The following is a 12,185-nucleotide window of genomic DNA, read 5'->3' as shown; positions in this document are numbered from 1 at the left end:
TCATAATCAATTAGGTATGTGAAGGCTATCCTCCAACATTCTCATCACCTCCCTTGCCTTGAGCAAGATTGGGTCGTCACAATCATCAAAAAGCACATCATATTGGACTGAGCTGTCCCTCTTCTTGTGGTACCCAATGACCTCATATACTCCAGATTCCTCTGTGTGGGGTGAGAGGACAAAGCGTTTCCCATGCAGTTTGTCTGGATTCTGAAACAGTTGGTGCTCTTCAGGGGTAAGAGGTCTTGGCTCAACTGATGATTTTGAGAGGGGCAGTTCATGGTTGATAGTGGGAAGGGGGGTAGAGTTCACAGATAGCCTGTGAAACCTCATTAAGATGTAGACAAGGCACAAGGCCAGATTACTCACCATAACTCATGATGCCTTTTTGTGATCGCCAACTGCACACTTTCAGGTTGTTTCCCAAACTTGCAAATCATGATACATGTCATATCCATACAATCCCGACCTCCGCTCCGGGCTCCCGGAACTCCGAACTCCGACTTCCGGAGCCCTACTTCCCTTCCGTCACCTTCTCCTTGCCGACTCCCAAGAGGTTATTCCACCTCCGGCTTGGACACCACCTTCGGTCCGACTCCGGAACATTCCGGGTCCGACCCCAACCTCGACACCTTCCAGATGAGTACACAAACCCTATGCTCCCGACTCCGGACCTCTGCTCCGGTATCCCGTTCACGTCTCGTCTCCGGAACCTCCGGTCTTAGCTCCGACCTCGGACTTTGACCCCACCTCCGCTTATACCCATTGTATTGGTTAGCTCATTCCATTTAAATACCTTTGCCAATATTCCGGAGTTTAACCTCCAAGTTTGGACTTTCCGGACTTATTCCGGACCTTGCAACTATTGCATTGTCCATTTCAATTCCGCTATTCTCCCTCATTCCTATTTGGGCTGCTGCTTCCTTTCTATTCAGTCAGCTAGCCATTCCCGACTCCCATCCTCCTTCCTTCCTTCTTGGGCCTTGGCCCTTCATTCCTCCTTTGGGAAACACCATTGAGTCAAACACTTGACCCTCGGAGTTGTTCCTCTTTCCATCTCCCTTTGTCTCCTTTTGTCCTACCCTTGTTCCTTTTGATTCCGGACCCCTCCTTATATACAATGTACCTAGTAACTTGTAACCTCAGTCCGAAATCGACTTGAATTCCCCCCAAGAGACTTTCCCTCTGCTAGATCCGAAATTAGGGACCCCTAGGACAACCAGCAATGGCACAGCGCTCTGCCTGAGTCGCTGAGGCCAAGGTCCTTCCATGCTAAGTCTCCGATTCCATTCCGGAGTCGTCCGAATCCGCAAGTTCTAACAGTATTTCGGACTCCACGTTGCTGTTGTCCAGCTCCGACTTCTAGCACCTGGCGTCCGACTGCGATTCCACCTCCCGCAGTCGACCGCACCCTCTGTCTTGGCTTCGGGTAAGCCACCCATTCCCCCACCTTCCTTCTTCCTCAGTCCCTTGTCGCTTCGCAGTACACACCACCCACTGCATCGCATGGGAACCGCCTTCCATCGTACAGACCAGTCTGGTCCGTACCCTTTGACACAGTCGGACGCGTTTGACACGCGCCCCAACACCACTTTTAGGTCCCTGGGAGCCGCCTTCTATCACCTTCACTCCCACACCTGGCCCCTCGTTTCCCCCCTGCCTCTCGGTCCTTCCGGACCTCCACACCCCCATCTTGGACGCCTCGTCCTTGACCTCCCCCACCTTCCGATGCACTGTTGGAAAACAGCGCGCTAGCGCGGCCGTGCGAGTTTTCGTACAGCCACATTCCCACGGCCGAGCGAGGAACTCGCCCGGCCAGCCACATTTATTTATTCAGTCTTTTGTATTCATTTCGGACTATCCCGCTCCCAAACTACATGGGAATTACCGCTCTTTGAATCCTTTTTCCCTCAGTTCTCTTTCGCATTATTTGCTTGAGACTGAGGTTAGCAACAGTCATTCCTTTATTTCAACCTATACTTATATACTGTATATTACCTCTAGTTGCCCCGCTTCGCTAGGTAATATATTCTAGTTCTCTTTCGCATTATTTGCTTGAGACTGAGTTGCCCCGCTTCGCTAGCAATCTCATATTACTTTAGGTTATGAGCCCAGAGCTCTAAAATTCTCAAGCAAAAAGCAGAACTCCTTTGTATCTCGAGATGGATAAAGCATCTATTGAACGCATTACAAAGAAACACTTTGATTCGGAGTCTCTAAAGAAGGATGGATCTAATTGGGGGTTCTGGAAGTACCGCATGGAACTTATCCTAAAGAAGCGAAAGCTCTATTCCCTTGTACAAGGTGACAGACTGCGGCCAAACCCTAAGGATGCGGCAACCAAGACCGCATCATCATCATCTGATCCAAATGACCCGAACAAGAAACCCCCTCCATCATCCTCCTTAACTCCGCTTGAACAATGGGACGAGGACAACGAAAGTGCCCTGATCCTGATAGTTATGTCCGTTGATGATCAAGTCGGGTCCCTGATAAAAGGGAAAACTGAAGCCGCTGATGTGTGGGGACGGCTGAAAAGCTATTTTGACGGCACTGGGGTCCAATCTGCTATATCCCTGATGGGAAGTGTCTGGCAGACAAAGATGTCAACGGACAAAGATCTCTTACCCCAAATCCATGAGCTAATCGAGCTCATGGATAGACTCGCTTCCATTGGCTATGGACTCAAAGACGACGCTCAGACTATGGCAATAATTCTCGCACTCCCTCCAGAATACAAAACCCTCCGCACCATCCTATGTGCTCGCGACACTTTGCCATCGCTACAAGGGACCATTGACATCGTCAGAGCCCATGAAAACCAAGAACACCAGGAGGAGAAAGTCCTCCTTAACCAAAAGAAGAAATCTTGGAAACCGCCAAAGAATTCCAAGTCCGCGGAAAGCCCTCAATGCTCAAATTGCAAGAAGCCAGGACACACAGCTGAGAAGTGTTGGGCAGAAGGTGGAGGAGCCGAAGGGAAAGTAAAACCATGGTACGGGCAGAAGGGGAGAAAGAAAGGGAAGGGAGAGAAGAAGGACCAAGCGGCGAGAGTCGCAGCGGAAGATGGACCTTCCGGACCCAACCATTCTCTATACACCCTTCGAGCTGATGAGGATTTATTCCTCACACAGAAACTTGACAGCTCGCCCAAATCCGCCCATTTTATCGTTGACTCCGGAGCATCTTCTCATATGACCAACGATATGGCCCATTACTCCTCTTTCCGTAAACTCAATCCTCCAACCAGAATCTGGGTCGCTGACAACCGAGCAATAGAAGCTAATGGCATGGGAACCATCACTGGGAAAGTCGAAGCCGATGGACAAGAACATTCAATTTTGCTCCGAAATGTGTTATATATGCCGCAATTGAGCGACCCACTCCTATCAACAACAAAGTTAAGCGAGTCAGGAGTAAACACAAACTTCACGGTAGAAGGAGCAACCTTAACTCATGCCAGAAATGGCAAAACCTTTGCCAAAGCACCCCGAATCCGAAATCTATGCCGAATCCAAATCAAGTTCACCAAACCCGAACACGCACGTATCGCCACAGTAGAGAAAACTGACCTGGATGGACATGCCCTCCTAACGCGTTCATCAGCAGTCCTAAAGGGTTCTCTCAGACTATGGCACCGAAGACTAGGTCATGTCAGCGAGGACACAATTCTAAAAATGGCTAAATCCCAGTCCGTAAACGGCATGGAAATAGTGGGTGATAAACTCACCACTTGCACCGCTTGCCTGAAAGGGAAAATGACTCGGGATGCCATTCCTCATGCAACGAAAGAGCGGGCAACGGAAGTCCTAGGTCGAGTTTTCAGTGATCTTTGCGGTCCCATTGAAACTCCGACAAAGGAAGGATACCGTTACTTTATTACGTTTACAGACGATTATAGCCGCTTCACTCACGTTGGGTTCTGTGTCTCTAAAGACCATGCGCTGGACACCTTCAAGACTTGGAAAGCCCGTGCAGAAAAGGAGACCGGAAGGCCTTTGAAAATCTTCCGATCGGATGGTGGTGGAGAATTTACTTCTCAATCCTTCAAGAATTATCTGGCATCAGAAGGAATCAAACGTGAGGTCACAAACGCGTACACACCTCAAGAAAATGGGGTAGCAGAACGGGCAAATCGAACATTGAACAACCTTGCTCGTTCTATGATTGCCGACGCGAATGAAGTTTTAAAAGCCAAAAACCTTCCAGCAAGCTTTTGGTCATTGGCTGTTCGCCATGCCTGCTGGATCAAAAACCGTACTTTAACACGCGCCCTAGCAGGGGAAATCACTCCCTTCGAAGCTTACTATGGCGCTAAACCCACACTCCTATCCCTCCGTCTATTTGGCTGCCGCGCATTCGCCCATATCCCCGAAAAATACCAGACAAAATATGGTGAACGCGTAATCGAGTGCGTCCATGTCGGTTTTGCAGAGGACAAGAAGGCCTATCTGCTCTATGACCGGGTGAAGCGGCGACTATTTGAGTCGCGCGATGTTACTTTTGAGGAGGAGGATGAGAAGGAGAGGGAAAGGGTGGTGGTAGAAGATGATAGTGATGATGGAGATGAGGGAAGGACTAGTACAAACGCAGGAGATGGTCAGAATGGTGACGATTCAGAGGGTGGATCAAAGGGCGATAAAAATACCAAAAACGACGGCATACCGGTCGAAATCGCCACACAGAATCATCAAGATTCCACTCCCATTGACACTCCCAATCCTAGCCCACCAGATGCTTCGAAATCGACGCCCAAATCGACATCAAACACTCCAGATTCATCAAATCCTCGCAGATCCGCGCGCGCAAATAAAGGAATGCCACCCATCCGCCCAGACCAAGATCCGAAACTGCAGCTAGGCTCCTACTCAAGGAAAAAGGACGATAAGGCCGTTGATACGACCAAATCGACAGCTGCTGCAGTGGGTGGAAGTGGAGAAAGCGGCAATAATGACAGCGCGAGTCCACAAGTTGGAGAAAATGCGGAATCAGCGTTTATTGCAATGGAAGCGCCCCATGACTACCATGAAGCAATGAATCGACGCGATGCGATGGATTGGACAGAGGCGATTGTGGAGGAATATGAGAATCTCCGGCGGAAGGGAGTCTTCATTGAGGTTGATGAACCTAATGATGCGAGGATTCACGACGGGCGCTTAGTCTTTGCTGAGAAAACCGGAGCTGATGGAGAGATAACTAAGAAGAAGGCAAGGGTGGTTGCTAAGGGCTTCACAGAAGTGTTTGGGGAGGATTACTTTCATACCTATTCGCCCACACTTGGCCGCGACACCCTGTTCTCTTGTCTAGCCTACGCTGCCGCGCGCGATCTCGAAATCCACCAACTGGATGCGGTGGCGGCCTATCTCAACAGCGACCTCAGGGAGGAGATATATATGAGACCTCCTATCGGTATACCTGCAGCTCCGAGAAAAGTTTGGCTGCTGAAGAAGGCCCTTTATGGGCTGAAGCAAGCCGCTCTCGAGTGGTACCGCACCCTCCGTGCACACATCATCTCTCTAGGCTACAAACAGTCGGGATATGACCCGTGCCTATACACCCATGACAAGGACCACTTCATCCTTGTGTACGTTGACGATCTTCTGGTCTTTGCGTTGCGAGAGACAGTGGAGAAGAGAAAGAAGGAGATTGCCGGAAGGTACGAAATGAGAGACATGGGAGAAGCCCACTGGTTCCTTCAAATGGAAATCATACGGGATAGAGATAAAAGGACGATCACTATCAGTCAGAAGCAGTATGTGACGAGGATCCTAGAGCGGTTTGGCATGGAAAACTCCAAGCCGGCCATAACACCGATGACCGCTGATCTCAAACTTCCCAAACTCGAATCTCCAGAAGTTAATCCTCGACTCTATCAGTCTATGCTTGGCTCGCTTATGTATGCTGCGATTAGCACTCGACCAGATATCTGCTTTGCTGTCGGTTACTTGGCTCAGCACGCTATTGCCCCGGGTGAAGAGCATCTTATTGCACTTAAGCGCATGTTCCGATATCTTAATGGAACCAGGGACCTTGCGCTAGTATACCATGGGGAGAAATTTGACAAACTGGTCGGATTTTCTGACGCCGACTGGGCTGGAGACCCAAATACCCGCCGATCTGTGTCAGGATATTGTTATATATTCTGCGGCGCAACTATTTCTTGGGCTTCAAAGAAACAACCGACAATTGCGCTCTCAAGTACCGAGGCCGAGTATATGGCCATGACACATGCTGGGAAAGAAGCGATTTTTCTTCAAAACCTTTATGGAGATGTCGGCATCCCAATCCAACTTCCCCTCTATCTTCTTGTCGACAACCAATCAGCGATTCATATTGCCGAAAACCCGATTTTTCATGCTCGGACAAAGCACATCGAGGTTCGACATCATTGGATTAGGGAGAAAATCGAGGATGAACTTCTAGATATAGAGTACATCCCTACAACGGATCAGGTAGCTGACATTTTTACCAAAGCCTTGGGTGCAGAGAAATTTCTGAAGTTCAGAGATGCCCTTGGTTTGGTTTCAGTGGGTGCGCGCTGAGTGGGTGTGTTGGAAAACAGCGCGCTAGCGCGGCCGTGCGAGTTTTCGTACAGCCACATTCCCACGGCCGAGCGAGGAACTCGCCCGGCCAGCCACATTTATTTATTCAGTCTTTTGTATTCATTTCGGACTATCCCGCTCCCAAACTACATGGGAATTACCGCTCTTTGAATCCTTTTTCCCTCAGTTCTCTTTCGCATTATTTGCTTGAGACTGAGGTTAGCAACAGTCATTCCTTTATTTCAACCTATACTTATATACTGTATATTACCTCTAGTTGCCCCGCTTCGCTAGGTAATATATTCTAGTTCTCTTTCGCATTATTTGCTTGAGACTGAGTTGCCCCGCTTCGCTAGCAATCTCATATTACTTTATGCACCGGCTCTTCGCTGGTCATCATCCAAACGTCAACAGGCACTGCTGGCACACCAGTACCCAGGCCTTCGACTCACCCCATCCGCTTCGCTTCGGTCTGAATCAACCTGGACGAACCTTTGTCAATCGTAGATGGCCCTTGTCCCTTAAAGTTCTGGGACACTTACTGACTCGCCCAACTTCGATCCGTTGATCGACGGGTTTAAGAGCAGTTACCTAGTCTGTGCTTTGGAACAACCCAGTCTGCCATTCCGTGATCACCCCCCAGTCTCCACTTGGACTCCTTGTCCTATGGTAGGCGCTTCCACCCGATTCCCCGTTGCACTCCCCACTGCCTGGCATTCCATCAGTAATGCTGAGCACTCTACTCCGGGATAGCGAGCCATGCTCCGCTTCCATCCCATCTGGCCCCCATCTTCCTTCGGACCTCACCCCGTTGGTTGATACTACGTCCTCCTCTCTTCCGATGACGTTTCTACGCCACCCTGGCTGACTTGGCTTGTGGTTCTGATGTCTCATGGCATAACTTGTCTCTCCTATGCGCTCCGTTGAGCAATAGTCTTGAGCTTACCTTGTCTGGACCTCCGGAACCCACAACCCAACTCACCCACCTCTACTTACTCTTCCGTCGCCTCCGGGCCCCGCGCTGCTGGTTGACACACACCCCCCTTACCAACTTCGAAGATGTTTCATACATCACCTTTGTCGAATGGACCTTGTCTATTGTCTAGGACACTGGTACTCTACCTCCTTGCTCCGCCGAGCGACTGGTACCGCAGTACATTACCCCAGACACTTCGGACACCCCAGTTTGACCACCTCACACTCCAACCCCGACTCTACTTTGCCTTGTTGCCTTCGGTCAGTGTTCCACCGCTAGGATAACTGTCTCACCTATGTGCTCCGTTGAGCCTAGATCATGAGCAGTATTTCTGAAACACCGGACACCCCACCACAACCTCCCCATACTCTTTCCGTCGCCTCCGGACCTAGTTCCGCTGGTTGACCCGTTCCCTCCGTCCTCTCTCTTTGAGTTAGGATCCCATCTGTTGACGTTTCCACGTCTCCCCATTGGATAAGTTTGTGCCCAAGTATCTGGCTAATGTCTGCTCACCCTGAGACTCCGTTGAGTAATGGACCTGAGTGAACGTTGTCTAGGTATGAGGACACTTCCTTTCCTTCCACCCTCGCCTTTCCCTGTCGCCTCCGGACTAGTTCCGATGGCTGGCACCCTATCTCTGTCTACCTCTTACCATGAGGAAGACTCCTACACCATTGGTAACCTTGTATGCTACGCCAAAGCTTGCTACCGGTTAACTTTTAACCTTTGCACATGGCACGCACACATCTCTACTCCACTTACTCTCTTGCCTTCAGGCTCACCTCCGAGAGTTCTCTGGACGATCGTTATCACGATCCTCGCCATCCCACATCTCCTTGGAAGTATTCCAGAACCCTCCAGTTACTCCACACTCCTCTCTTCCACCTTCCCTATGATGTTCCGCTTCTGCTTCCGGATGATCCGACTTTAGCCTGTAGTGTTGATTAGATGCTGGGACGTCTAATCCTAAGAAGGGGATATGGACTCCGCTTCTATCTACCTCAGCGCTATACATCGGTCTCCACCAGGAGTATTTTCGCGTCGTCCCTACAGACAACCCTAGCTGCTCAAGTTCCCTGAGCTAGCTCTACCTCCGATGCCGAAAGCTGTACCCTAACATCATACCCAACCTCCACCTTCGTCACCCTGTGCCTCGCACACCCTCGGACCTCCATCATTTCCGACAATCGAGATTCCATCGATGCATAAGACCCATTCAGGTGGGCAACCAACCTCTCCTCCCTGACATCGACTACCCTCGACCCTGTATCTATGATACACTCCCTTCCTCCGACAACCTTACCTGGACAGTACCCCGAGTGTCTACTCCGGACCTTCGGACCCCCCCTCACTAGTCCACGGTACCCCTTCTCAAGCCTTTGGCTTGTACCCTGAACAACCCCGACTCCCTTACGACCATGGAACTCCACTCTTGTGTTGTCAAACCTTGAGTTCCTCCCCTTGCCAGCTCCGAAAGGGATGCCGAGTTTGTTCTCCGACCTCCCACTGTCCTCTGGTTATGGCCTCCTTAGGTATCTGTCTACTCCGGTACCCATTCCGGGAAGACAAACATGCTGAGTGTTCGTATGAGTTGCTATGTTAGCACCTCCACTCTTCGCCATAAGCCTCACCACATGGACCTCTACTCCTCCTGAGCGAGCTCCAGACCTACAAGTTCCTCGGAACTCCACGGACTCGTCTCATCTCATCATCCCTCCTGTGACTGAGTTGTACCATGCACAGCACAATCCCATCCTTGAGATTGTTGTCGCAATTGGGAACTCCTTCACTCCGCTCCTTCGGATACTTCGGAGCTGACTTTGGTCCTCCTTGTATCATCACATGGACCTTCGGTCCCCCCAACACACTTTGTGAGTCGCCCATCCGGCCTCCATTGTGTCACCCCGGGATTCCCCCATTCCTTGAGGACCTCCCAACCCACCAAAGCTTGGTCTTGGAACAGACCTTGCTCCGGACTTTCCACCATGACCCCCGGACCTCGACTCTTAGGAATTTCATGGAAGTTAAGACTGAAACTCTCCTCGAAGACCGCGTCTACATGACCTCTTCACTCACCTTTCAGCTCTTACTTGCCAGACGACTACCTATATCTGTGCGACCCAACCCTTCCTATCGTACCTCTTCCCTATTCCCGATTGAGTCCTTACCATCTCCGTACCCAACTCCGCCCCTCCGAGTCTCCCCACTCTCCCTAGTTCCTCGTGAAGTCCTGTCGGACCTCACTCCTCCCATCCTCCCTTCGTTGATCGAACACCATCCCCAAGATCCCGAGCTGGTCGTTGTAAGTCTTCCTTGTTCCACTTCACCACGCTCCTCGTGTTCCATCACCACCTTCATCGGTATTGCAGCAGGTATATCCAGAGACCTATTCTAAGGCCTTCAAGGGTTCAGGCCTAAGAAGGGGATACTGTCATATCCGTGCATACCCGACCCCGACCCGACTTCCGGACCTCCACCCTCTTCACCTCCGGAGTCATAACCTACCGCTGCCGTTCCGATACTCACCTTCGGTCCTGGCAACACACCTCCTCCTTACCTCTCGCCACGCTCCTACTACTCCACTCCCCCTTCACAACACCTCCACCCTCCCATTATCCTCCTACGCTTCCTCCGTCCGCTCCGATACTCACCTTCAGACCTGACTACTCTTCTTTCTGCCACTCCTTCTTCCTTACCTTTCCCCTCTCTCCTCCCTCTGCTACTCCTCCGCCACCCTTCCGCCAAGTTACGACCTTCCACCGTTGTTCCGTACTTCGCACTCGGACACCGCTCGTACCTTACTCCGAGCCTCCGTCATAGTCCCTACCTCGGACTTTGACTCCACCTCGGTCTTAGTCCATTGCATTGGTGACCTCATACTACGTAAACACCATTGCCAATATCCCTCGGACTTTCAACCCCGCCTCCGTAACCTCCGTAAGCTCCGCAACCCCTGAGCTTCACGGATCACCTTCGGCCCTCTCGCCGCTTGTAATGTATTTCTCGCATTTTCCCCTCATCCCTATTTGGACTACTGCTTCCTTTCTATTCAGTCAGCTAGCCATTCCCGACTCCCATCCTCCTTCCTTCCTTCTTGGGCCTTGGCCCTTCATTCCTCCTTTGGGAAACACCATTGAGTCAAACACTTGACCCTCGGAGTTGTTCCTCTTTCCATCTCCCTTTGTCTCCTTTTGTCCTACCCTTGTTCCTTTTGATTCCGGACCCCTCCTTATATACAATGTACCTAGTAACTTGTAACCTCAGTCCGAAATCGACTTGAATTCCCCCCAAGAGACTTTCCCTCTGCTAGATCCGAAATTAGGGACCCCTAGGACAACCAGCAATGGCACAGCGCTCCGCCTGAGTCGCTGAGGCCAAGGTCCTTCCATGCTAAGTCTCCGATTCCATTCCGGAGTCGTCCGAATCCGCAAGTTCTAACAATACACATGAGAGCTGCATGGGCTGCACACCCGATTTTAACACGACTGCACATTTGTCAGATAGCAAAGACAGACAATGATTTATAAACTCAACTCCTCAAAATCCTGTGGCACCAACTGACACAGCTCATCACAATGTGCAAGGTACTTGTCAACTTTGTCTGCTGCAGGTTGCCAGTGTTGACCAGGTTTTGCAACAAGCGGGGACTGCAGGACCTTTGCCTGTGCCACTGTCAGGGCCCGGCCTCTGTCCGGGGGCGGCCCTACCTCAGAACTGGACACTTGCAGTGTCCCAGGTAGCCAGGTGCTGGATCCTACCCCAAGCTCCTCAAACTCACTAAGCGGGGATTGAGTTGTCATGTATTATGGAAGGTAGCTACAACTTGCCTAAGCAGGGATTGAGTTGAGAAGAAGGGTAAGTTTCCCTATTCCCCGCTTGGCTACTATAAAAGGGAAATGTACTATACAGTTTGTAACGTGACTAAGGGTAGGAGCCGAGCATGTTCCCATGATGTGGAAAAGGTGTCACATGGGTTAAGGCGAGTTGCTCACCTTGACCCACGTGATTTTTCCCATGGGTTCGCATGCAGGCTGTAGTTGCGAAAGGTGTGTGAAGATAGGAGGATGAGGGAAGTGGGGGGAGGTCAGGGAAGGTGGTTCTGGGGTTGTATGGTCAGGTGTGGTTGCCCTGACAGCCACATCGGATCTTGCTTGATCAGTTTGAAGTACTGTACCCACATGACTAACTACCGGCTGGGTCCTGAGCGTGACACAAAATTTTCAACCGGCGACTCAGTTTGATGCGTGACACCCAACCGGCCAGCTGGGCCCCAAAAGGGAGGCAGTGCTAATTTCGGGAAAATGGCTGAGCCTGATGAGGTTGCTTTGGCTCCCTCCGACCTTGGTCATGGAATGCAAGCTAGAAAAACACACAATTTGGACGAGGTGGCTGTTTTTCTTTCGGAACATACCAATTACCCGAAAAAGGAAATTTGATATAGCCTTTGCATAGCCACAAGTGAATGAGCATTTTTGCGTGACATGGGATAATTTGACCACTTGCCTCGCGTGACGCGTGACAGAGTCTTCAAATGAGCCTGACCTGCGAGCCCGCGTGACGCATGACAGGTAGTTGGTCATGTGGGTACAGTACTTTAACTTGTTCAATGAATAGAAGTTCGTATTTGAACCGATCTGTTGGAATACAAGTCACATGATGAAATTGAA

General features: G+C 50.7%; 1 protein-coding gene across 1 annotated transcript; it reads right to left on the bottom strand.

The window, feature by feature from the left end:
* Nucleotides 1–6: 6 nt before the first annotated feature.
* On the bottom strand, nt 7–440 carry EI90DRAFT_3120054 (uncharacterized protein; the record flags this gene model as incomplete). Its single annotated transcript, XM_039063271.1, has 2 exons — nt 7–319; nt 370–440. The coding sequence occupies 2 exons, from the start codon at nt 438–440 to the stop codon at nt 7–9; spliced, it is 384 nt and encodes a 127-aa protein (XP_038918824.1).
* Between the last annotated feature and the right edge of the window lie 11,745 nt (nt 441–12,185).

This window comes from Cantharellus anzutake (assembly GCF_015039405.1).
Source record: "Cantharellus anzutake strain C23 chromosome Unknown EI90scaffold_12, whole genome shotgun sequence".
NCBI lineage: Eukaryota > Fungi > Basidiomycota > Agaricomycetes > Cantharellales > Hydnaceae > Cantharellus > Cantharellus anzutake.
This window is presented reverse-complemented; position numbering and strand designations above follow the sequence as displayed.